The sequence below is a fragment of the Buceros rhinoceros genome, unplaced genomic scaffold, assembly GCF_000710305.1.
Source record: "Buceros rhinoceros silvestris isolate BGI_N320 unplaced genomic scaffold, ASM71030v1 scaffold1304, whole genome shotgun sequence".
Taxonomy (NCBI): Eukaryota; Metazoa; Chordata; class Aves; order Bucerotiformes; family Bucerotidae; genus Buceros; species Buceros rhinoceros.
The window spans coordinates 6,848-33,749 of record NW_010408586.1 but is presented as its reverse complement, the minus strand read 5'-3'; the positions used below and the strand labels follow the sequence as shown (position 1 = coordinate 33,749).

At 41.6% G+C, this 26,902-nt stretch overlaps 1 protein-coding gene across 1 annotated transcript in view; it reads left to right on the top strand.

The window, feature by feature from the left end:
* Positions 1-26,902, top strand: part of LOC104492347 (mitogen-activated protein kinase kinase kinase kinase 4) — a gene marked incomplete at its 3' end in the record, with an annotated part of 56,970 nt that overhangs the window by 24,315 nt on the left and 5,753 nt on the right. The window contains exons 2-11 of the mRNA XM_010134893.1: positions 2,584-2,709; positions 3,504-3,614; positions 6,407-6,497; positions 8,034-8,164; positions 12,251-12,305; positions 14,719-14,797; positions 16,772-16,947; positions 17,630-17,702; positions 18,170-18,380; positions 25,913-26,074. Coding sequence (XP_010133195.1) covers positions 2,584-2,709; positions 3,504-3,614; positions 6,407-6,497; positions 8,034-8,164; positions 12,251-12,305; positions 14,719-14,797; positions 16,772-16,947; positions 17,630-17,702; positions 18,170-18,380; positions 25,913-26,074 — 1,215 coding nt within the window. The remainder of the gene's footprint in view (positions 1-2,583; positions 2,710-3,503; positions 3,615-6,406; positions 6,498-8,033; positions 8,165-12,250; positions 12,306-14,718; positions 14,798-16,771; positions 16,948-17,629; positions 17,703-18,169; positions 18,381-25,912; positions 26,075-26,902) is intronic.

Genomic DNA, 26,902 nt, shown 5'->3' with positions numbered 1-26,902 from the left:
ACAGAACAAATTTCAATTTTTGTCTGCGCACCTTTTTTTTTTTTTTTTTTTTTTTTCCCTCTCTTTTTTTTTTTTTTTTTTTTTTAAATCCTGCACCAATTGCTGTGGCACAGTGGTGCTGCAGCCCTCTTTGTGCTGATTAATCCTCATGATAGTTTGTGTCGCCGTGAAGTCTTCAGGACTCGGTGCCAGGGATTTATCGATCCTCGCTAAGTAAGTGGAGTCCTCCAAAGCCTGGCGAGAATTACTGAATCCATTTATTTTCGTAGGCAGGAATTTGGACTGGATTGAACTGTAGGTGAGACACTATTTGTGTTGTGGACGAATGCTCAATGACAACTGAAATAGGGGTTTAGGTCCGTTATTAGCCTTAGTTAAGGGAGATGCCTGGGAGTTGCTGCGGGCCATTGAGCAGGTGCTTTGACACAGCCGCAGCGAAAACTCAAAGAGCAGTACCTCAAAACTCAAAGACCCAGCCTGCAGTCTGCTGGGTCTATGTGCACCTTTTTTTGTTTGTTGCTTGTTCCTTGGGTTTTCTAGGGGATTGGATTTTCTTTTTTTAATTATTTTATTTTTCAGAAATAGGTCCTGTCTAAGCATTGTAATTTTGGCTGTTGTTGCAACAGATAAACATGAACAACCTTTAGGACATCCTGTCCATTGTATTGTAAAAGCTATTGTGTTTATGTGCTGAGGGTAGGAAATAATTTTTATTAAGAAGTTAGTACAAAATAGCAGATTAATCCAGTTATACATATTAACCTATCAGCAATTAAGTCCCAAGCCATTACCCAAGTATTACGGTTTGGTTTGGATTTTTTGCCTAAATTCAAAGTTCATTGTAGTAGTTTCTAGTACAAGCATGTTTGGTTTCGAGGGTTTTTTTTTTGCATATTGTTTAACTAAATAAAAAAATCATACAACAGCAAGGACAACAGAAGCAGCTGAGTTAGCTTTTGGCTGAAAAAGTTGTTCTGATAACCCTCTCTTCCAGGGCAGCTGTTCACTGGGAACTTTGATTTACAAGATTATTTTACCATTTTGTTCAGTGTTCCAGAAATACACAGTATTTTACTTTAAAGATGCGATATGAGAAGATTTAGAATAGTTTATCCCTGGTGCATTTTGGGAATTCTCTCATCATAATTTACGAGTAAGCCCTGCGTCCCAGTGTTAGTGTATTTGAAATAATTGTTTGCTTTGTGGCATAGGGTGGTTGCTTTTGCTAAAGCTATGCGTACCAGTGTGCATACGGTTAACGTGTACTTAGTATTAACATCTGCATATGTTGTGAATAGGAAATTTGATTGCTAGTGTTGTACAAATTGTAAGGAAGTTTAAGGCTTAACATTTTCTCATGTAATCAGCTTTGACATTACAGGATAGTCAAAATAAATGCTACTGTTTACATCGGCCAGCCACCCTAGGGAACAGAGGTTTTGGTTTCTTCCTGGAATCAGTGGAAGGTAGACGTTTTCCCCCTGGATAGCTAAGGCTAGAAAATCGTGGAGAGAATAAAGATTGTGCCTAAAGGGGTAAACCAGCTGACTTTTGATTCATTGCCTTGAGAAGGGCTAGGCGAAGGCTCCTGCTGTCAAGGTGTGATAAGAGAGCTGGCCGTGGGATGGTGTCTGCTCCTTCTTCTGTGACTGCTGGCTGCCCGCTGAGACATCACCTCAAAGCATGCATGGATCCTTCCCTACAACGTGTCCTACTGTTACTTCAAAACCAGATTGTGGTGTTTTTAAGGGATGGTTGCATAGGGTTATGCATTTCAGCTCTTTGAAGGGTTGACCTCCCTTCACCTCAGCTATTCTCTGCTTGGCACTTCACTGAGGCAGGGGGAGCTGGGGGAAATCCTTCCTCTGCCTTTTGTGTCCCAGCATCCTGTTTACTGCCTGGGCTCCCACCCTCTCTTCCTGATGCACTTGCTCTTCCTCCACGGAGGCAGATGGAGGAGGAGGAAACCTGTGCACAAGGCAAATGCCTTGTCCACACAGCAAGTGGAATTCCTGATCTCCACCTCTGCTTTCCTGTGCCAGCTCCGAGCCAGCACCAAGGTGGAACCTCATAGTCCCCACCATGGGAGGATGCCCACCTCGGAGGGCCTGTTTCAGCAACTGAGCAGTTGTCTGGAGTTTAAACAGAATTGGTTGCAAGTTTTGAAATTAGAGGAAAAAAAATGAAGAAGATGGAAATAGTACTCCTCTATTGTAAACTCACAGATTTTTCCTATCCTCTAGTTCTCTGGGTTATGTAGAATAAAAGCTTACTAGCTATGTATTTGCTTATGGTATTACAAACATAGGGTTTTTAAACCTGCTCCATCACTGGATGCAGTCCAGTGCATCCTTTGTTTGCCTTTTTGCACTATTGAAAACTTGGGAAAGTAAAGGTCTGTTTTAGGCTATCTCAAGAAACAGAATTTTGGTGGCATGAATATAGGATGTGTTTACTGAGCCTGATGCTGGTATAAATTGAACTTCAGAGAAACCTACTTGTGTGAAAGAGAAGAGGAAATAAGTAATGCTTGTGATGTATTAAAAATATTAAACATTTTTGTTTTTTTTTCTTTTTCCAAAGGACGAAGAAGAAGAAATCAAACTGGAGATTAATATGCTAAAGAAATATTCTCATCATAGAAATATTGCAACTTATTACGGTGCTTTCATTAAGAAAAGTCCTCCGGGACATGACGACCAACTGTGGGTAAGCAGACATTTCTCAGGCATGTTCATAAGTCTTTCCATTTTTGATGTAGTTTGAGGATGACAGAAATATCATGTTATGGAAAGACAAACTAGTAGAATTTGGTGCTTGCCTGAACAGATAGATAAGTGAATCACATAGGCTAATCATGCATCCTTAAGAGGATGGCTGAACCAAGATTTGCTGTTAGCAGTGGATTTGCTCTTTAAGTAACATTTTTCCCAGATGGATAGTAACATGTTTCATGAGAACAAGGCAGATGAGCTGAGCAGTAAGAATGTGTGGCTGTAAAAAGAAAGCTACACTTGAGAATTGTACCCATTACATTTCTCATCCCACCTCATCTACACCCTCTAGAGAACTGAAGTTTGGGTTTGAAATGGCAGGGTACAGACATCAGTGCATGTTCTTCCATAAATAAATGGGAGTTAAAGAATAGGATGTGTTGCAGTGGTGTGATCAGTTTGTTCCCTTCAGCATTGTATGTCCTCTTACTCCTGTTGCTGCTGATGCATTTTGCATAGCTGAGCAAATCCAGATTCCCAGCATTAAATTACAGTGATTAAATCAGTCCTTGAAAATGTGGTAACTAATGTGAGACGTATTCCATATATGTCTGACACACATTGGAGACATTTGGTTTGAATCTGTTTTCCAGGCAGAGATGTAACATTAATTATATTCTCTGCTTCATGAGGGTTTCCCAAATCAGTGCTGAAACCTGATTATTTTGGTTCGCTAGACAGGTGGGAACTGTGTTTAGTGTTGGTTGTATGCTGGTATTTGTCTTGCAGCTTGTTATGGAGTTTTGTGGAGCAGGCTCTATCACAGACCTTGTGAAGAACACAAAAGGGAATACTCTGAAAGAAGACTGGATAGCATATATCTCCAGAGAGATTCTTCGGGTAAGCAAAATATGCTCCACTTGAACATGGAGCCAGTCTCACAGAGCTGTATTCTAGCTTGAAGTTCTGCAACAAGCTGTTTCTGATCAATGCCATTAGCATCCTCTGCGTAGGAGCAGATAGATGACTGCTCCACATCATTTAACTTTTTGTGAGTTGTACTGTATTGTAACAGCAGCCTTGCAGAGAATAGCAATTTTTAGTCATGAGAAGCCAGTGGAAAAAGCCAGTGACATTACTTATTGTAGAAGCTGTGAAACAGTGTCCATAAGACACTGTTTTTGAGAAGTCTGGGGTTGTAACTGTGTTGCACCATAGGGTGCGGAATGGGCTTTTCCAAACGTTCAGTCTTTCTCTGCTCCTAATTGAGTCAGTGGAGGAAGGGAATTGTTGGCTTAGGCCAGCAGTCAAGACTTCTGTGCTGTGATGTGCTCACGTATTGTATATTCCTGAAGCCTATCTCGAGCAAGCAGCTACCACTCTGGAGTGCTAGCAGACAGCACTGCAAAAGTTTCGCAGGAAAAGGGATGCCACTTACCAGTTTTTCTAAAATTGAAGTTTTAATTAATTACGTTTCATATTTAATTTCCACTTGATACAATTTAAGTGCTTTTTGAATTGGCATTTGTTTACTGCACAAAGTCAGTCTGGTATGGTTTTCCTTGTGCTTCTTTGTAAAACAAATTGCCTCCTACCTGTGTCATTACACAATGTGTTTGTTCAATTGCCTCATCATAAATTAAGTTCTGAAGGGCTTCATGTTAAAGGAAACCACTACTGGCTCTTGCATAGATCAGTGCTGCTGTTGTCTGTGTTACACATTTGCCCTGCTCTGGCGATTTTAAAGATGTAGAGTTCTGGCCTCTTGCTCTAATTCCAAATGCTAGGAGAGAGTCTGACTGCTGGCGTTTGGGCAGACTTGCTTTAAGTAGTTTACAGGGGAGGAAATAAGCTGAATACTTATTGATGGTTGTATTTCAAATCAATTGGATAGCATACTTTAATATGAGGAAAGCTAATTTGTGCAGGACTGATCTTATGCTTCATTTGAGAACTGTGTGACCTTGGAGGTATTGCATGTCATGCTGCATTCATCCTAGGTTCTCCTTAGGTAAAGCAGTCATGCTTACTGGGAAGAGGAAAAAATTTACCTCAGAAAAGTGTTAGGTGAAAGCTATTTTCTCATTCCTGCGAGAGATTTGCAAAAGGAGCCTTAAATCTTGCTAGCAGGAGCTGGAGTATCTGGAAAAAAGGAATGCTGATTTCACATTGCTGTGAGACATTGTGAAACCTGATTCGACACCGAGTTTGTCGAGATGGAGAGTGGTTGTTTAACAGAAAGTTAAAAGGAGCTAAAGTGCTGAAGATTGCTGCAGGTGGAGACAGAGATTAGGGTCGACCCAGTGGAACCCTGTGTAGTTGGAGGGGTCTGGTAACTGCAGGAGATTTGCCCTTCTGCCTCCTCCTAGCCCTTCACAGACCCAAATGTGTTTTTGCAGTAAGGTTAGATGGTACTCTGGAGAGAACAGATGATTATCTCTGTGGCTGGGTCAGTGTAGCAAAAGGCTTTAAAAAGTATCTGGTGTGAAGCTGTGGAAAAGCCTTCATTCCTGTGAAAAGTAAGACCACATTTAAGCAGTCAGTGAAGGGTCTTGGGACATCAGCCGTTCACTTGATTCACTTGTGACATGTGTGAGAAGGAGCTGTGGAGGGTGGGGTTTTTTGTAATGCTCATTAACTGTTTTTTAAAAAAGAAAATAGTCCAATGGTTATGTAGGCAAACTGGTAAATGATCATTTAATGAAGAACATGTGTTAGGAAATATTTCTCTACAGCAACCACTACTCTCTTAACCTCTTGCAGCTGTAAAGGCTCTATTTCTTTATTTTTCATGAAACATTAAAAGCCTATGAGAGCAACACGAACAGGCAAGACGATCCCACAGGAGACTACAATTTTCCAAGCAGAGAGCTAAGGAGAAACCAAAATACAGGCAGTTGCTAAGAGGGTTGCCTGTTGTTCTCCCAATTACATTAGAGAGTAAAATGCAACATACGTCTTCCTCAGCCCTCCCTCTACATGGCTAACACTTTGGGGCATGCATCCAGGTGCTGTCTCAACAAAAAGTACCGTATGCCAGGAGGTTTTGTTTCCTTTGGAAAGTATAATGCTCATGCTTCTTTTTTGCTTTGTTTTTTTTCTTCTGCATTTTTTTTCCCCTGAGAAACAGTTATTTGGCTTTATATTTATGAAAGCTAGAGAAGAGAACTGTAGCTTTGCAGCAGAGCTTTTGTTTGTCAGTTATCCCTCGCCCTCACACCTAACTGCCAGTCCATCACCCTCCCACCTCCTTCTCGAGGGTGCATAGATGCATGCTGATGCTGCCTCTGTTCTCCTTACACCCCATTTCCCCAGACTAAATTCTGGGTGACCCTGTGTCTGTCAGATGTCAGTGATTGTACACTGACATTGGTATCATTTATAGTGTCATTGCATGGAGACTTTCTGGGAGCTGAACTTTTTTCTCGTGACAGCTGAGAGGTGTTTGCACGGTGCAGATGTTGCGCTGTGTTTAGGTGCAGCGTGTGCATGACCTGGGGCTGTGTCTCTGCTCCGTGCAGAGAGCTGTGCAGGGTCTGTGCTGCTACAAGGCTCCCACAGGTCCCGTTGCAGCCGACTGCTGAGCAAGAGCCTGAGACCTAGGGCTTTGGGTGTGCTGTGTACGAGTAGTCTGTGGCTAAGCCAGGAGCCTAACTGAATGTCCTCTCCTTCCTCTCCTCTTCTTAATGCAGGGGTTAGCACATCTTCATGCCCATCATGTGATTCACAGGGATATCAAAGGGCAAAATGTGTTGCTAACAGAGAATGCAGAAGTGAAACTCGGTAAGTAGGTGCATGTGTCCACTTGGTCATTCTTTGCTTTTATGATGTTTCCGAATTAATATTGTCCTTTTAGAGCCCTGCAACGTATTCTGTAGTATGAGCACTCTGCCACTGGTCCCATGGATTGAGGCCCTGCACATATTTCCTCCTGCTTTGGGAGAATGGAGAGCAGGTTTTGTAGCATTTCATTAGGAGGTGTTTGCTTTCATGTCAGAATCAGTGAAGGGATCATTCTGTTGCCTCTACCGAGCTGTGTGAAATTTGGGTTCACTCTGATTCCCTTTATCCTCGAGTTGGGAAGTAATGGGAGTCTCTCTTCTATTTGGCTTTAATTAAAATGAAACCAGCACCTGCTGGCTCTGGTACTGGACACAAAAATATGATCTGTACGCCACACTTAAGGGAACTGTGACATCAAGTTCAAAACGCAATTCCAGCTCTAGCATGTCTGCCAAAAAACTGTGCCCGTCCCTGGCCTATTCTTTCCCTTCCAAGTAGGCATACTATTTCTTTTTCTTTCTCTCTAATCTGTCTATTCCAATTACTGCACGCTTTAACCTTCTGTGTTTGTATCACGCTACGCTCGCCACCTTTTTTTGGTTAAATATAGAGCCATGCTGAAGCCCTCCCACCCAGCCCACATCCCTTCTGTCTTGCATTACACCTTCCTGCAGCATGAGGCATGGAAAAATGTCCTGGATGCTGGAGGAGGAAGCTTTTGGGAGAGCTTTCCTCCTTTTGGTCCAAAGTGGAGCATGGTAGCTCCCAAACCATTGCTCCCACCGAGCTTGTCTACAGTTTGTCAGTGTCACTCTCATGATGGATGCAGTGAAGCTGACACAGCCCTTCTATAGCAGATGCAGTTACTGGTATAGAAAGACATATATCACTGTTGTTGTGAGAAGGCAGAACTGAAAGGACGAAAACACCCTTGTAATGAAATGAGCATCTCTTTTGCAACTTGTGTGCATGTGCACTCAAAGTTGGCACCTCTTGAATAATCCTCATCTTTTACTCCTGTTGACGCATCTGCTCTGTACGTTAGAGCAGAGAGCAATTCCCTAAGCAACAGATTATTTTTGCTCTCCAATTTTAGAGCAGAAAAGGTGGACAGCTGAAAGGGAGACTTATTCATGCAAGCATTTTTCCCATAGCTTGAGAGGTACCTTTGGGAAAGAGCTCCTTCTGTGTAGGCAAAGGTGCTTGGCTTCACCATTTGGGAAAGAAATAGCCTTCCTTTGCCTCCCAGGCAGTAGTTTTGCAGCTGTATGCTCCCTTCTGTACAGGCAGGCTGGTGAGAAGTGCCGGAGAGGTGGCTGTATGCTGCCACGTCCCGTGATGTTTGTGGCCCAAACACATTGCATGTGAACCACAAGGGTTTGACTGCTTCAGTATCAATCATTGTATTTCTCCTCAGCATGGTTCTCCCACATGGAACATCTACAGGGTTTTATTTCCAAAAGTATTATTATTCCAGAAGTAATCACTGCATTATTTTTCCCCTCTTATTTTATTTTACTCTTTTCCCACCTACAGTGGATTTTGGTGTGAGCGCTCAGCTGGACAGGACGGTTGGCAGGAGAAACACATTTATTGGAACTCCGTACTGGATGGCTCCAGAAGTTATTGCCTGTGATGAAAATCCAGATGCTACGTATGATTACAGAGTAAGAGAGTCCTGTTCACAGAAAAAAACCCCCCGCCGACATACAAAACCCATACGCTTGCAGTATGAGCATCCATAAACAATGGCAACTTCTGAGACTTCTTATTCTTTGTAGGAGTAATACTATTTTGTGTAGGTACATTCTTGTTATAGGAGTACAAGGTATGGGTCACTGTCAAATCGAGACCTTTAGTAGTTGCTGTTGCTTGTATTATCATAGCTTTGAGACATAAGAAGTGTAGGACTTCTGTGTGCTGTAGGTGTTCAGAGAAGGCAAAAAAGAATTTAATGGAAACGCTCATGTTCCCAATTTGTATAATGATTGTACTTTAAATTGTGTTAGACTATGTCCCAGTTATTGTACTAACCCAGAACAATGCATTTTAGGTGTTGCCTTAAATAGAACCACCGTCTAGAGAGCCAGTGAAGTACAGAAGGAGCTCTTTAAACTGATTTCAATATATATATACATGTTAATAAACATTTATCCATCACAATGTTTCTCAACAAAGATAATTTTTTACATAGTTTGCTGCAAACTGAAGATTTAATTATTGCAAAAGTGTCATTGGCTGGATGGTATTTGCACTACCCTTAAGAATATTATGCATGTGTATTTAAAGTTAAATTTCTCTAGTGAAAGCACACTGTTGTCTTAAAAGTTCTTCTCAGCTTGCTTTAATGAGAGCAAAAGGAAAGAAAAAATGTCATAAAAAAATTTCACTTAGTCTAATGCATTTGTTACAACTTTTAACCAAGAAGAGCAGCAAAGATATCGGAAAGCCTGTGATTAAGGCCTTAACGTGAGTTTTAGAGCTGAGTATCAATTACATAAATTCACTGAGATTGGTAGTGGTGTTAGCTTCAATATGTTCATGTATGTCTAAATATATTTTTAAAACCCATATTATTTGAATTGGTGTTTTCGAACCTTTTGACTAAGACTGATCAGATTGATCCTATTTCCCACAATTTAATGGCTTTTTACATCCATCAGCTCATTGTACTAAAGATAACGCTCTGTATCTTTGCAGATGGAGTTGTTAGGAAGGAAGGCTGGCTATTAAATCATCTAATAAAGGAACAAAACTCTTAGTAATATTTGTTAATGAAGTAATTATGTGAAAAATAACTCCTGCCTCTGAACACACCTGTTTATAGTTCCTGGCAGAGCCTGTAGGGCACTCTCCACAAAAAATTAATGGTTGAAAGATTTTTGTAAGATATGAGGCAGTGCAGTTTAGTGTAAATGGCTCTTGATTGGACCAAGAGCCAGATTGCCTTTCTGGGTCTGAAAATGTGATCATTAGACATGGTTCTTCGCTTGTAATTATTTGCTTATTACTTTTGTCTAATTTTTAAGAAAATCAACTCTTATGACCAGAAATGAAGACTGCTTTGCTCAAGGAAAGCTCTCTTTCAGCAGCTGCTGCCAGTGTTTTGCCCCTGAAGCTGCAGCAGTCTCTGGAGTTGGTTCCTCTCCAGGACTCTTCCAGCTCTTGTCTGTGTTTGACCCTCCTGGCTCTCACTCAGGCTGTCCCTGGTCAGGGGCACTGGCCAGAGGTAGTACCTTGAGAGGCTCCAACTGAAGGGCTCTTGTTTCATAACATTTCAAGCAAAGCTGAGATGGTAGGGAAGGGCATTTGCTTTGGCCGCAAGCAGTGTGTCCAACAGAGGCTTCTTGCAGTTCTAGCAATGACAGCTATTCCCCTAGATAAAGCTGTTATTTAATTATTAGGGTTAGGAAAAATTCAGGACTGAGTATACTCCATTATTCTGTATTTGTTTGTTTATTTACTGGTTTAGACACTGAAAAAGAGTTGCCAGATTTGGGTTTTTTTGCCCCATAGTCTTCATAGTCTTACGTTTTTACCTTCTTTCGTTTGGGGGAATGGGTACGGTGTTTGCTGTGAACTTTCTGTAGGGAACTCATAGAACATCAGGTAGGAAGGGACCTCAAGGATCATCTGGTCCAACCTTTCTTTGCAAAGGACAATCTAGACAAGGTGGCCCAGCACCCTGTCCAGCTGAATCTTCAAATTGTCCAGTGCTGGGAAACCCATCACTTCCCTGGGAAAATTATTCCAATGGCTGATTTTTCTCATTTTGAAAAATTTTCCTCTTGTGACCAATCAGAATCTGCCTAGAAGTAATTTGGACCCATTACCCCTCATCTTTTTCCTTGTAAAAAGGGAGTCTCCGTCTTCTTTGAGGCCACCCTTTAAATATTGGAACATGGTGGTAAGGTCTCTCATAAGCTGCCTTTTCTCAAGGCTGAACAAACCCAGTTCTCTCAGCATTTCCCTATATGTCAGGCTTCCCAGTCCTCTGATCATCTTTGTGGACCTTCTCTGGACTCTCTCCAGCCTGTCCACATCTTTCTTTGTATATCAGGGACCAAAACTGAACACAGCGTTCCAGGTGGGGCCTGACAAGCAGACTGACAAGTAGAAGTGGGATATTGACTCCTTTGTCTCTGCTGGAGATGCCCTTATGATGCAACCCAGCATCATGGTGGCTTTCTTTGCTGCAACAAAGCCCATTCACTCACTGAGCTTGTTGTCCACCAGTACCTCCAGGTCCCTTTCCACAGAGCTGCTTCCCAGCCGGGTAGATCCCAGCCTATACTGCACTTCTGGCTTACATTTCCCTAGATGCAAGACTTCACATCTGTCTTTGTTGAACTTCATCTTCCAACCTATCCAGGTCTTCCTATAGGGTGGCTTTCCCTTCCAAAGTGTCTTACTTCCCCACTCAGTCTGCTATCATCAGCAAACTTCATCAGGGTATACTTGATCCCGTCATCCAGATCACTTACGAAGACAGTAGAGAGCATTGGGCCCTATATTGATCTCTGAGGGACCCCACTTGTGACAGGTTGCCAATTTGAAAAGAAACTACTTATCACCACCTTCTGGGAACAGCCTGTCAGCCAGTTCCCCGCCCACTGCATGGACAACTTATCTAGACCGTAACACATCAGTTTCTGTAGGAGGAGGCAGTAGACCCTTGGGGAAATCAGATAGACAATGTCTACTGCTTGCCCCCCATCAGCTGAGCAGGTCATTTTGTTGTAGAAGACGATCAAATTTGTTAGGCATGATTTCCCTGAGGTGAGTCTGTGCTGGCTTTTTCCAGTCACATACTTCCTATGACTTGTGATAGCCGCCGGGAAGATTCAATCCATAACTTTCCCAGGGACTGAAGTAAGACTGATGGGCCTGTGTTTTCCTGGATCCTCCTTTAAGCCCTTCTTGTAGATGCGGGTGACAGCTTTCTTCCAGTCCTCTGGGATGTCCCCCGATCTCCGTGGAGGGACTTCTCAAAGATTATGGAGTGCAGCCTCACAACGACATCAGCCAGCTCTCTTAACACCCTTGAGCAGATATTGTCAGGGCCCATCGATTTGTAGGGGTCGAGCTCCTGTATAGTTCGTGTAACAAGTCTTCCTTCATTGCTGGTGGGTCAGTGTTTGCATCAAACTGGATTTTTGTTCCCAAGGCCTGGGGCCCAACAGTGCCTGTTTTTCACAAAGGTGAAAAAAGTGCCTTTTCATTGCTGCTGACTAATTCACCTCTGGTGTTTAACAGCAGGCCAGTGTTTTCCTTCTGTTTCCGCTCATTCTTGATGTACCTGAAGAACCCTCTTGTGTTGTTTTTTAACATCTCTGGACAATTTCAATTTGAGCTCAGCTTTTGCTTTTCTAACCGAATCTGCACACACTGGCAATGCCTCTGTTCAATCCTTTGTAAACAAGGGAATATTAAAAAATCTGTTGTTTCATAGACTTGGATTTCGGGCAGATGTACTTTTCATTGGCATACCGTGAATGTGTTTTTATATGTTATTAGAAAGAGTTGTTTGCATACTCTCTGTGAATATGCACGTGCACTTCTGCATGTATGTGTGTGTTATACGAGAAGTAAGATTTTATGATACTGGTATGAGAAGAAAGTAGCTTATACTATTTAAATAGCTGTGGTATTTGGTTTCAGTCTCACCTACAGGGCCTCTGTAAATAGTACTCTCTTACTGTCTGATTCGGTAATTCCACCTACTAACATATGGTCTCCCTCTTTTTATGCAGAGTGACCTTTGGTCATGCGGCATTACAGCCATAGAGATGGCAGAAGGAGCTCCCCGTAAGTGATACGTGTGCTTCTCAGTGGGCTGATTAAGACTGAAATGTATACTTGGGAGACGGTGGTTGTAATCTAAACCTAGTTTTGAGGTTTCTGAAAGTATCCTTGTGTTATTTCTGTTCTCTTTGGTTTTGCCTGCCCTATAAATATAAAGCTCCACAAATAGCAGTGTTTTTGATAAAGATAGGATTGTGTTTAAGCAATACGGTGCAGACTGCAGTAATTCGGTTTCTATAGCAGGAATATTTGGAAGCTAATCGAGTGTCAGACTTCCTTCCTATGGGTAGTTTATTGTGTTTTGGAGTTGAGTCGCGATCTGTGTATGGCCTGGCCTGGGATGCTGAAACCTTAGCCGGAGATATGGACAGCGAGGCCTCGAGAAAACCGACCTTAATGAAAAAAGCATCTGTAGCAGTTGTTTCTGTGTTGGCTAACTGTTAGTTTGGGTAATGCTAACACTGCTTCTGCTTTTGTTTCCACTTGTCAGTGGATGGTGTTGATCTTCCTTAGCAGTGACATAACCTAAAATGTAAATCCATCTTCAACACGAAGTATTGAACTTAATGATCCCTGCTTGAGACTACTTATCAGCTGATACGGCTATTTTGAGAGAGAAAACTGGAAACCAACAAGACACTGCTTTTTATAGCTTATTTTTCCTCGTATAGTTATTCTTTCTGAATATCAAGGCAGACGGCAGATATGTGTGAGGAGGACAGAAGGATTCAAAAAGAAAAAAAATTAGGCATGGTCTTTTGGCTTTTAATGGTAATTTTTGTGAAAGCCCTTCTTGAACTAGCAAATATGCTTATCCTCACCTCTGACTGGATTGCTGTGTTTAAAAAATAACAGCCTAAGGTACCTAAGATTGAGTTAATTAGATTTTTTTTTTTACACATAAACAATGACCACCACTACACTACAGCCCAGTTTGAAACCTCTGTCTTTGAAATGATCGTGTTGAAGTAAAATATTGGTATTTTCCTAGGTAAGAAATGGTCATTTCATTATAGCTGCTGCCTTTTTTTTTGTTGTTGTTGTTATTAAAGTAAAATTTCTAAGATGAATCGCAACACTCTTGTTCTAATTCATCATTTCAGGAGGTCTGATGGCTTGGAATATTTTTTTTTCTTCCTAATTGCACATTTGCATGAATGCCCATGGTGAGAACTGCTCCCAGTACACCTCAGCCAGCGCTGTATTAACAGCATTTAAGCTACCACTTGACCTCCTTTTTGCTGTACCCTTTTGTTCAGTGCATTGGGTTGCCTGGATGACTTTCAATTAAAAGCTGTGTCTGTGGGTTTTGTAAGCCTGAACTGGACAATATTTTTTCATTTTCAACCCAAAGCAGAGCTTGGCCCCACTTTGTGTAAAAGCACAAGAGATGAGCATTTGAGAAGTAAGCAAAGATCCAATGTAAATGCTGAACAGCTCTTACCTTAGTCTGTCCTCTGGCACGTGGGCTCTGCCACCTCCTCCAGCAGTGGCTGAAGAGTCCAGCGTGGTGGTCTGATGGGACCCACAGGCAGCCAAGGAGCTTGTTTGCCAAGGTTGTGGCCCCTTATTTCTGAATCCAGAATCCTCTTCACATCAGTCTGTTTCTCTTGATTTTCTTTTCTGTGGAAAATGTTACCTCTTCCTGCAGTGATCATTCAGGCTAAGACTGATGGTGCACGAGGTCAAGCTTAGGAAGATGGTAAAATCAGAGGGTTTATTTCTAGTGACCTTTCTTGGGCAGACTCTCTCCCTGCTCCTTTGTTTCTCTGTATTGGCTCTTCCATGATGCTTTGCTGTGGAACAGGAGGAAAGGCCATCCGGCAGAGATCCTGGACTCCCACTAAGCGTTCACTGAAACCAATGGGACGTTTTTTGCCAAAAGTAGTGGGCTTGCATTTCAGTTCTGCGGGCAATCCTTTTTTGAAATAGACACTCTCATGCTTCAAAACTGTCAGGCCTTGGCGTAAAGAAAACCTCCAAGTCTGGAGAGTAAAAATGAGGTGTCTCCCGTAATGGGAGAGAAGGGCAGGTAGAGAAAAGTTTGTATGAAACACTGCCTGTGTCATTCTGCTCTTCTGCCGTCATAATCTCCCAATATTTTATTGACCGGAACATAAGTTAGATGACTTGGGACTGGAGGAGGATCATGCACAGATGTTCCCGTCATGGTTGATTCTGAAAGTTAATCCATGGCTTAATCTCACCTTTCACTTTTTGGGGGCCACCCTTGCCACACTGAGCTGTGGAATTTTCATTTTGAGCTAATTCCATTTAGCTGTGTTGCTGTCTGCATCTGCTGCATGTGCGGTCAGGATGGTGGGAATGGTCGTGGAATCTGAAGCCATGGCATTTACTGGGAGCAACTAAGCCAACATCTGCATATTTCTATTTGGCTTTGTTTTCTTTCCTTCAGCACTTTGTGACATGCATCCCATGAGGGCACTCTTTCTGATACCCAGGAACCCTCCCCCACGGTTAAAATCCAAGAAATGGTATGTTATGTATTAGTTATGTCTTGTTTGTAGCCCTTTTGTAGTGTGATATTTTCCTGTGTCTCATTGCACGCTCTTTCGTTACTGCTTCCACAGAACTATAAAGCAGTTTAAAAATCATTCTGTTGTTATCTTCTGTGCCACTGAATCAAAGCTTGGAATAAAAAGCATGCATTGTTTATTTAGTTCTGTTTGTCCTAGGGAAATTTTGTCTCGAACTGAATGAAAATAAAAACCAAGTTTTTTTTTCTTGACAGAGCAGCATCTGTATTAAGGTGACAAATGGACCCATATTTCAAAAAATAAACTCCCGTAGCACTCTTAATATGCATTATGATTTCTCAGATGTATCATAACACAGAAACAGAACAGTACTATAGTGTTCTAGTTGCTAAGTTGAAAGGAGCTATTAAAACTAATGAAAGCTTTTACTATAATTATTGTAAACGATTGGAATTGAGTGTGCGCTTCTTGCCAGCTGAGAAGAATCCATTAGTACCGGAGGATTTCCTCCCAGTTACTGGTAACGACTGGCACATATGAAACAAAAATACTCCCTAGGAAGAGGTTTGGTATGGACTGAATGTGATCACAAGATGCTGTGACCTCTCAATATAATGAAGCGATTTGACTGCATATTCAGTATCAACATAATATAAACTTGGTTTACTTGCTAGTAGTCTTTGCCTGACTTGACTTACTTATGCACCTGTACTGTCAAGTCATCCCTCTCTCTTTCTTGCTTTCTGCATATGTTAAAGGATTAGAGGTGCATGTACAGTATATGCATAAGACTTGCATTAACCTTTTGGTTTAGAATAATAACATCTGAGGCATGAGGAATAAAAGAAACCAAAAAGGAACAAAGTTACCTTGAATTCAGCCTCTTAGATTACAATAGAAAAGTGAAGTGATGGATGGAAACCGATGTTTTTATAGTTACCAATGTAGTGGAGGTGTTTGCTGCCCAAGCACGGAAGCAAGTTGAAAGCACCTTGTGATCAAAAAGTGACTCTGGCCAAAGCCAGAGCTGCTGTGACTCAACTGTTTTGATAGTGTGCTTCGTGGCAGGTTGTGAGAAAATAGGCCAATGATGAAAAATGCAGTTCTGAATATTTCCATTATTGGCGTTTTGCAAGGCTGCTTGTTCGGTGACTTCTACTTGGAGAGGTCCTCTTTCAAGAGTGCAGATGAAGTACAGGTTTAGGAAGGTGGTCCTCTATCTTGGCTAACTCCCTTACCCTGTCACTATATGCTGTGTGCAGGAGGAGCTCAGTTCAGTTCATGCCCTTAAATCGTGTTGGTGAGAATTTGACCGCAGGTGCCTGTGTTGAACAGACAACACTGTTCAGCACCTGCCTATTGTTCTACAGGATTTTTTTTTTTTTGTGTGTGTGTGTGTGGCTTTTCAGGTAAAAAGTAAAAATAATCTTAAATTCTCTCAGACTGATCTCAGTGAGCCCAGGTGTGTACAAAAGCAGCACAGTGCCATTTGTATCAGGGGAATGTTGGCAGCAGTTCTTGCAGCTTTTGGTACAGCTGTTCTGAAGGAGACGTGCCCTTAGATAGCATAGGCAGGTGGAGACACACCAGAGCTGCCCTTCCCATGCTCCAAGCAAACTGGATGCTACCCAGCTTCGGTCGAGAAGTGGCAGAGCTGGGTTTGTGTGATTTGCCTTCTCAAACGGATCCCGTCTTTCAGGGCAATTAAGCCGGTGAAAGAGGGCACAGTACTGTGAGGCTGAGCCCAAGCACTGTGGATATGTTGATATTGCCTTGTGTCTGTCCAGCCCCATGCTCAGCTGGAGCACGCTCAGCGCTATTTAGGAGGCATGCTTACAGGTGTGCCTGTGCTTTGGGATGTGGTGCTCTTTGAGGAAAGGAATTAGACTTTGAGGAAGAACAGAAAAAAATGTTTGAGCTGATTTTTACCTGTGATCTTACTTTGTTTTTTTTCCCTTCCTGCTTTCTCAGGTCAAAAAAGTTTTTCAGCTTTATAGAAGGTTGTCTAGTGAAGAATTACATGCAGCGACCTTCTACAGAACAACTCTTGAAACATCCCTTTATACGTGACCAACCAAATGAAAGGCAAGTCCGAATCCAGCTTAAGGACCATATAGACAGGACCAGGAAGAAGAGAGGCGAGAAAGGTATGCAACTTCTGAAGTGTAGCAGCCTGTTAAAAACACTTATTTTTGTCCTGCTTTGCATTCTCAATCCCCAACCCTAGAACAGCTCCAATCAACCCAAACCCTTGAAAGGCGCTTTTATAAATTCATGTTTTGACTATCAGCAGGCTTTTAGGTTTTATTCTGTTCTCCCCAGAGAAAGCATCAATTTCAAGTGTCTTATTTTCAGAAAAGTTAAATTTACTCATTTCTGGGCCACTGCCTCTTCCATAGAAGCGTTAAAACAGTATTCAGGAGGATATCGGCATATATGCCTTTCCCTTTTTTGATCTGTGGTGGGTTCATTCCTGGAATAGTGCCATAAATCAGATTTGTAGGGAATAACCCATCACAAGGGCTATGAAGCAAATATCTTGGGTAGGCTGTTGTCTTTATTCAGGAAGTGCTGAGGATTTGCAGGTGACTTGTCTTACATACAAAACCTAGTATCATTCAGGAATTAGCTGAAAGTCTGCTGCAAAGCATTGTGCTATTTTACCAGCGTGGGAAGATGGGCTTATATATGTAGAATGAGTTCTAGGGTCTGCAATAGATCTTCTCACTGAAGGGGATAGGAACCAGTTCACTAAGGCCCTCCTGCAACTCCCCACTGTCCTAAAATTAAAGATAAGCACTATCTAGGCCTTTGTTTCTTTTCTGTTAGATGAGACGGAGTATGAATACAGTGGAAGTGAGGAAGAAGAGGAGGAAGTGCCTGAACAAGAAGGAGAGCCAAGGTAATAATTGCTTTTGGGAGGGCTCTGGGCATTCATGCCAAGTAAGTCTAAAGGTCTGTGACAATAAATCAGGAGCATGCTAAATTTCTGTCTCTTATTAAGTGCACACACAGCCACACAAACCACCCGAAGGATTTGAATACCTATTCTGTGACTGCTAAAACTTTTAAAGCTCCCCCTCACGTGGCTTAGAGCCAGCAAGCTCTAGATGGAGGGAGATTTATGGCAAATATGATTGGTCAGGGGCTCCACAATGTCAGAGTTGGTCTTTATTTTGCTTGGCCTCATTTCACGCCTTCCACTGAAAATGTGTTTTTGACATGCATCCAGTGTCTTTGCTCCGAAAGAAACGAGATTAAAATTTAACATCGTGCTATATTTTATTAATGTTCCCCTGCTTTGGAAAAGGTATTTAATGGCCCATCAGGCTTTATTGTACAGGAGGCTTTAACTTCCTCTTGTTGCAGTTCCATTGTCAATGTGCCTGGAGAATCAACCCTCCGACGTGATTTCCTGAGACTGCAGCAGGAAAACAAGGAACGGTCCGAGGCCCTTCGGAGACAGCAGCTGCTGCAGGAGCAGCAGCTCCGCGAACAGGAGGAGTACAAGAGGCAGCTGTTGGCAGAGAGGCAGAAGCGCATCGAGCAGCAGAAGGAGCAAAGGAGGCGGCTAGAAGAGGTAGAGAAAGGAGGCTAGAGCTCAGGGGGCAGAAGCATCTCTTCCACTTGTGTTTACCATTCCCACGCTCATTTAAAAAGAGTTCCCTGTAGCCCCAGCACATCTCAGTAAAGAAAACAACATGTGCAAATCCACTGGCAAACATAGAGCAAAGCACTTAAATCCATGTCTCTCTACTTGAATATAAGCCATCTTCCCAAGCGTTTGAATATCCAGCAGCTTCTATGAAGGCATCAGGAGCAAAAGCTGGTTTGTTTGAAGGTATTTGGAGGAATGCTGTGTCTTGGTTTCTGTTCCAAAGAAGAGGCAACATGTCTAGGCTTCAGGTAGCTATAGAGAAGGGGAGATACTAATTATTCCCAAAGTAGGCAAGTGCCCCCTCTTTTGGGGTCATGACATGTTTCAATTTTCCCTTTAAAGCTTTCTCAAACATTCACGTTTGGCACTTTTTCATAGTAGGTACAAGCCTATTTTTTTACTTATTACTCTCTCATGCATAGTAGCATGACTAAAAGCCACCAAGAATTGTAAGTATTATTTATAAATCAGTGTTAAAATAATAATTCTGCAAAAATTACAAATACGTAAATCTTACCATATCACTAAAGTAAGTGTGCAATTTGCTTACAGTACTGGAAGATAAAAGAAAATGAATGTGTATGTACGATATTGTTCTGTTATACTTTACATATGTCATGGTTTAACTCCATCCGGCAGCTCAGCCCTACACAGCCACTCACTCACTCCCCCTGGGTGAGATGGGGGAGGGAATCAGAAGAATAAAAGTGAGAAAACTCGGGGGTTGACATAGAGACAGTTTATGAAGTAAAAACTGCGCACATAAGCAAAGCAAGGAATTCATTGATCCCTTCCCACCGGCAGGCAGATGTTCAGCCATCTCCAGGAAAGCAGGTGAATGATGACTTGGGAAGACAAACACCATCACTCCAAATGTCCCTCCCTTCCTCTTTCTTCCCCCAGCTTTATATGCTGAGCATGATGTCATATGGTATGGGATATCCCTTTGGTCAGTTGGGGACAGCTGTCTTGGCTGGGTCCCCTTACAACTTCTTGAGCACCACCAGCCTACTTGCTGGCGGAGTATCATGACAAAGAAGGAAAGCTTTGATTCTGTGTAAGAAGTGCTCAGTAATAACTAAAACATCCCTGTGTTATCAACGCTGTTTTGGTCACATATCCAAACCATAGCCCCACACTAGCTACTGTGAAGAAAATTAACTCTACCCCAGCCAAAACCAGCACAACCTCCTGAGATCTCATGTGCATTTATACATATGTACATGTAGATGGAATATGCAATGTGAGCTTCAGAGGTAGGAGGATTTCAAAACAACTCTTCAGGCTGTGTGGCTGACACGGAGCTGAAGTGAAACCAATCCTCTGGCTCCTCAGGAAGTGCAGGGTCAAATTCCAGTTGTCCTTAAATGACCTCTTGCTAGAGTCTCTGTTTCAACTGTTCACTTAGCGATGGTGGAAAAACTACACCCAGTCTGGTTTTTCAAATCATGGTAATGTTTAATGAGTACACAACCAGGACCAAATGTTGATTTGCATCCCGTGACGTCTTTACGTAACAAATAATACAAAGTTCCAAAGAGCTTTCCGGGTCACATTATGCTCCTTATCCCCATTTTTCAATGTGCAAGTGAGTTTAATGCTGCTATAAGGAGAGACTGGTAGCAAAGACTCAGCCACACATGAAGCCAGGAGGAGGGATAAGGGGGAGGCATATAAATTCTATTTCTTTTCTGTTTCTTCCCCATCCTTCATGATATTGCCAAGATAAACATGGTAGCACTTCCAGCTTTTTTTAAACTCTGGCTTTGTAGTGATTTTGTGGGAAGAGGAAAATATGAAAATATTTTATTGGTATTGTCAAAGGTGGGCAAAAGTTGAGATACTGCATAGCCTCTAAAATTTTTCTTAGTATGGGAATCAAGGATTTCTTTTAAATGCCCCTTTAATCTCTAAGGTTCTGGAGGCAGTACTTTTTTGTCGAGGAAAGGGATTACGATTAACTTATCTAGGTCATTTAACTTTAATAATCAGTGGAACTCTTAAAATCTGGAATTTCTTTTTAAAATGAAGGAGGTGCTGCTGCTACTAGTGGAATCAAAGCAATGCACCTTTTTGCTGCACAGGGCAAAACTTTATGGGGATGTTGCTGAAATCATAATGAGCAATTAAAAAGAAAAGGCAGTTACTTGAAAGTCATGTTTTAATCAGTCCTACCTTTTAAGAGGAAACAGGACTAACAACTTCTACAGCCACAAGATGGCATGTAATGTAAGTTGATGTATTACTGAAGAAGATTACACAGTAAACCATGTAATGTTTGTAAGAGAAAAGCTTTTACCTTTTATTGAGTCTGTAACCTCTACCTAGTTCCCTTGGAGACATGTATGAATGATGAGCTGTGAAGGTTTCCTTTTGCAGGTGATGGAGTGGAGAAGTTGTTCTTAAAGTGAATTAAAAACAAAATTCACATTTAGCTTTCAAAAACCCTGCTTAATTTGTTGGATCTTGTGTTGGAAAAATCAATGATCCCAAGTGATTTTTAACAAAACAACAGCCCAAACAAGTTCTTTAAGATGGGGGAAGGGTGGTAGACGCATATTTAGAGAAACACAGTGTTGTGACGCAATTGAAGGCCAAAATATTGAAATGTCACTTTGTCCTTAACTCACCCCTCACCGCACTCCACCCCACCCTCCCCCGCCCCCGCTGCCATTTTGATGAAGCCAGTAAACAATGAAGATCTTGGTAATGTGAGCTGAGATTACTGTCAGGCATTGAATCTCTGGGCTTCCATCACTTTGTTGATATTTTTACCAAGCCTTCCTTTCTTGTAGTTTTTGCTTGTGTCAAGTAAGCGTGTGTTGGGATATACCTGTTTCACATTCTTTCAGAAGATTTTTATGCATTAGATAATCTCCCTGGACAAGTTGCTTATACTTGCCCCTCCTTCTCCTTGCCCGCCTCCTACCCCCCCTCCTTGCTTCCTAAATTAAAATCAAGGGCTTGTTCTTACAATGCTGGCATAGAGCCTAGACAGTTTTGACCGAGACTGCAACAGGAACAGTGTTTAGGACATCTGCCATAAGCTGTAATTCTCAGCAGTACCAGAGGAAAGATTACTTTTTAAAAGGCATATAGGTGACTTCTAAAACTTGTTGTTATAGGAACCTTGTAATTTGTGTATTACTGAGGAGGTGGAAATGGTATGTGGTCAAAGGACAGAAAATTACCTGAAACATTTTGGGAAGGAGATTATTTGTTCTCTCCCCAACACCCCTTTAAAAAAATCCTATAAAGTCTAGTTGCGTAAATATCAGCTGTATGACACATAGGTGTTTAGATAGCTAAAACAAGAAATCTGAGCTGTTCCTGGCTGTTCTAATATGTGTCTATGTTCATGTTCAGCAACAGCAGAGACACCAGTTCTCAGTGTGACAGGTATCGAAAGGCATTTGAATTTGTGCTTTGCAAAACTGAGTCTGGTTTGGGAAATTCAGAATTAGCTGCGATGGAATCCCATTCTGTGCGAATGTCCACACTTCGGGATAATTTCATTAAATGGTGCCTCTGTGCCTGGTTGTGAGGACCTAAGATGGATGTATTTGAAGTGGTAGGTTATAGCTCCATTGGCAAGTAGTACAGTCCTGTAGAAACAGATTTGTGGAGCACAATAATTAAAGTGCTGAGGATCCAAAGACTTCACTCCACATGTTTAAAGACAGGAGGAGTTCCTTTGGATTAGCTGAGGTCTAGACTGCATGCCTGCTTGTGGTTGGAGTGCATCTGCCTTTTTAATTTCATCCAAAAGGAGTGGTTGGCGCTTCAAGACATCTTCAAAATATGAAACAAAACTGGCTAAGTGGAGACGATTGGATGATTCACTTCAAAAGAACACTCCTGATCTGAACCAAGGTGCTAATGTAGGTGTACCCCCAGGCGATTTTTGGCAGGGCTTTGCTTCTTTTTCAGAAGGGGATATTATTCGTATCTACTTAATTTGAATTGTTGGCAGTTTGGGTTGGTATTGAGTAAAATGTTCTACTTTTGGTTTATCTCTAGTGTGGGCAAAGCAAAAGTCTCTTTATTAATCTTTCCAATCCTCTTCCTAAGCTGATACCAGGCCACCTAATTCTTTTTGCAATAAATCATTAATATATGTATTTAGCAACCTTCCTCTGAATATAAGACAGAATAATAATATTTTATGGATATAAAATTAAGAGGATCTCTGTTTATCTTCAGCATTTCCCTGTGTGAATTAGGTCCTGAATTTGTTGGCATACTCCAGCTGCATGTGTAGTTGCATTGCCCCCTCCTGGTAAATCACACTCCACTGCATGGTCTTCCAGTTTGGAGTTCAGGTTCCATTGTGAGTTCATCTTTAATGCACCCTAAAACTGGACAAGGAGCTAGAGTATTGACACTGTATTTTCTATATGTTGCTGTTGTTGGCATAGTAAATCCCAATTTTGTCAAATACAGTAATGTAAGGCAGAATGAGCTCTTGTCAAAATTCTGTTTTGGCATCTTTGAAATTGCTTTGAGGAGTTCCTTCTGGTTGCCCATACCTTCTGGTTAACAGCTCCTTGAAAATCAACTTTTCTTCTGACATGTACAAAAGAGTAATAACCATATCCAACTACAGAAGATACGGATATGCATCCATAATTTCAGTGAATCCAGATCTATACCTGCTGTCTGTTGGGCAGCAGAGTTTCACATCAGGTCTTTTTTGTAGCATATGATAAAAACGATGAAATCTAACAATCGTACTCAGGGTCAGGTTTCAAAGACCACGTGCAAAGGAAGTGAAACTTTTATCTTTTGACTAGGACTAGTAATAAACTGATAGTGCAGGGTGTTTGTGCAGGCTCCTGCAGTGCCAGGTGCCTCCTTTCCCACCTGCCCAGCAAGAGGCTGAGGAATGACAGGAAGGCAGAAGTGATGCTGAGAAACCCCATCTCTCTGTGTACTTTGGCATGTAGACAACAGCACATTTGTGCTGTAGAGATTTGGCTTAAATGCACAATGGTGACAGAGAATCCTCCCTCCCCGCCCCCCCTTTTTTTTTTTATTTTTTGCTGTGTAATAAATATCTGCTGTCGGTGCTGAGCTAGCAATCTGGCTGAAGGCTTGCTTAAAAATCTTTGTCTTTTAACAACTGATTTTGTTTATTTCATGATGCCATGAGAAATCAGCTAAGTCAATTTGTTACTCATTTTTCTCATATTAAGTTCAGTTATTTATAATTATTGCTGGATACTTCTGCATTGGTTCAAGAAGCAATGAATTTTTTGCATCCAAAAGACCTCAGCTGTGCCCATCTTTCTTGTAGTGAGACTGATGCCATCCCAAGATCTGCAATATATCCACTTAACAATGTCAACACAATATTGTTAGATAGATAGGCTTCATACATTTAAGAGGAATTTGAGTTGATAAATGTGCATATTAACCAGTCAGCAGTGTGCTGTCTCTTGCATCCTCGGGGCAACAATTATTGTACTTCACATCTTAGTTTTCTTAAACAAAGAGCCTGTCAGACTTGATTAGCCAAGAAGCACCTGAATATATTGACCTAAATATAGAAATCGTTTGACACAGATGTGTATATTCAGAAATAAAAGTGCCTACTTAATCCTTTTACAGTGCTTAAAAAATGAAAGAGGGGAAGCAGTGAAACTGATGAAATGCACCATGTGCTGTAGCTGCCTTGCAGCACTTATGCTATTTTAATATCTACATTCATTGAAGAGAGCTTGCTTAAGCAAGAGAAAAGAAAGACTGGTAGATGGATTTAGTTAGGGCAGGAGATGCAAGAGCAAGGAAGCTGTGTTTGTAAGAAGGTGCAGCATAGGAGGCTGGAAAAAAGAGCTAATGTCTTGTGGCACAGGATGGTGGTAATGAACCCAGGATGATGCTATGGGCCAAAAAGGAAGGCGTCATAATTATAGACTTGGGTGTATTTGAACAGTGGTCTTCAAGAAAGATGCATCTCTCCTGAAACTGCAGCTAGTTATGGGGTACTTTATGTAAGTACTACTAATTCTTAGCTATCTTTTTTTTTTTCCCCCCAGTGTTTCCTCTCCACTGTCGTGTCAATATCGATTCTAGAGGATGGAGAAGGCTGTTTAGCTTTCAGTTACTTTGTAGTCTTGGAGAGTAATGTGCCGAGCAGAGAAAGCTCATCCCGTGAAGTAACGCAGGGAGTGTAGATTGGCCTTTGCTTGTTCAGCTAAGCACAGATACAAAATGCACACCAGTAACTACATTTGTGAACCCAAACAAATGTACTTTTGCAAGACTCCTGGAGTACCTTAAGACAGACAAATCTGTGGCAGCTTTGCCTCAACAGAAATTGGTGATAGTATTAACCTTAACTTAAATGTGAAAAGGAATAACCAATGTCGGTTTTCATTTTATTCTTGGGATTAAATTTGAGTATGCTATTTTGATTTAAATGTCTTCTATAATTTTTTAGTATATTGTAGATTTCTAGTAAGTAGTTGCGTAAGTGGAAGTAAGTGTCATAGAGATATTCCCCCTTGATGGTTGAACAGGAGACAGCTGGGTCGTTTGACACTTAAGCAGTTGTGGGAGGCTGCCTGGGATTTCAAGGTAGGTGGAGTAACTGGATACTTCTGCAGAAGTGCAGGAGGAGTTGGTCACGACTGTATGGGCATTTAAAATGTCTCCTCTGAAGTCATACATGGTGCTCTATAGACATAAATGAGTCAGTTCATGCTTTCTAAAGCTCTTTTCCAGGTTCTTTTCAGACTTGAGCAGACTTAGCAGTAGCAGTTTGAATTTGGGTCATGTGTGGAAGTTTATCTGTGTAAGTGTAAAAGCTTAGCTCAGCTGTTTTTCCTCTTTTACATGTAGGTACTTTTGATGTTCTGGGAGGGGCTGAGGTGCTGTTGGTCAGCCTTCCGCCTCTCTTAGGCAAAGTTTTGGGCAGTGCATTAAACTGAGCTTGGTTGTTGGGTCAACACCACCAAATACTTAGCAGACCATAAATTGTATTAAGAGAGAAGCTGCTTACTGAAAGCTCAGACAGTCATCATTGGAGTTTTGGCTGATTTGGTGGGGCTGATAATTCCCTATTGGCTACATTTAGATAACGTGTTGAAGTCAGGAAATTGTCACTCTGATTCAGATTTGAGTTCAACCTTTGTTGAAAGATTGAGATTTCAGTGTGGTCCTCAATTGAAGAGCAACAGTAAGCTTCCACCTTGGTTGTAAGGTGTATGGTACGTGACTTTGTGAGTGTGCATGAAGAAACCAGAAAGAATAAGTGAGGCTGATTTTAGGGATAGTTGTATGCTGGGTATGAGTTAGTTCCCTGGTGGAACGCTTGCATAAAATGTTTTGTCACTCAGTTGCAGAGCTTGCCAGTCCTGGTAAATCCCTCTCTTCACAGTAGAAAACAACCCCACCTCTTTCTTTGATAACAACAGAAGTATAACTTTGTGGTTTCTTTTCCCTTTTTGTAGCAACAAAGAAGAGAACGGGAAGCTCGAAGGCAACAAGAGCGTGAGCAAAGGCGGAGAGAACAGGAAGAAAAAAGACGTCTAGAAGAAATGGAGAGGAGGCGTAAGGAAGAGGAAGAGAGAAGAAGAGCAGAGGAAGAAAAGAGGAGGGTAGAAAGGGAGCAGGTGAGTCCATGATACAGATATATGCACAATAGGTTTGTTTCTTCCAAATTCTAATTTAATTTTTTTAGAATTAATAAGCCTAAAGCAGCTTAGAAGCAATCTAATGCTGACCCTTTCATCTTTGTTGTCTTTGACAGCAAATGCACTAACATAGATTGTAGGGCTTTATGGAAAATTCTGGCAGCCTCAATATTCCCTCAAAAAAAGGAGTCTTGTTTGCAGTACTCATTCTAAATTCAGCTCGTGCCCCTGGGCTTGACTAAAAACCATCAGAATTGGCGAAATCATCACTGGGGCTGAAAATCATTTCTAGGCTTGTCTTGCTGGATCAGTGGTTCTTGCAGGACATGCCCCTGTTCAGAAGGCCTCCCAGAGAAGGGCAGCTCTGTTGCGTGTCATCTTCTGGCTCCCAGAATTGGTCAGAGGCTTGTCATAAACTTTGAATATTCTCAATTTGAGATGGAACCTTTGAGCTGCAGAGCGTTTTCTTTCCTGAAACCTAAATATGCAATCTCCCTCTCTTACTCTGTCTATTTAAAATCAACTCTAACAACGTGTACCGGTTCAGGCAGCAAATATACCTTAAATTGTGCCAGTGTGCCCTTAATACATTGAAAGTACAGGTGAGAAACCTTTTAAAACGTGAAATTAAGCTGCTGTATTTATGCATGAAATCTGCATGTCTTAAATTCCTTTAAAAAATTTAATCTGGGTGATAATCAGGGTAATAATTACTGTGCATGTACTGCAAAATACTGATCGCAAATAAAGGGCCAAAACTGCTGTTCTAAAAGTTGATTATAAATTTCCCATTAACTTCAGGAATGC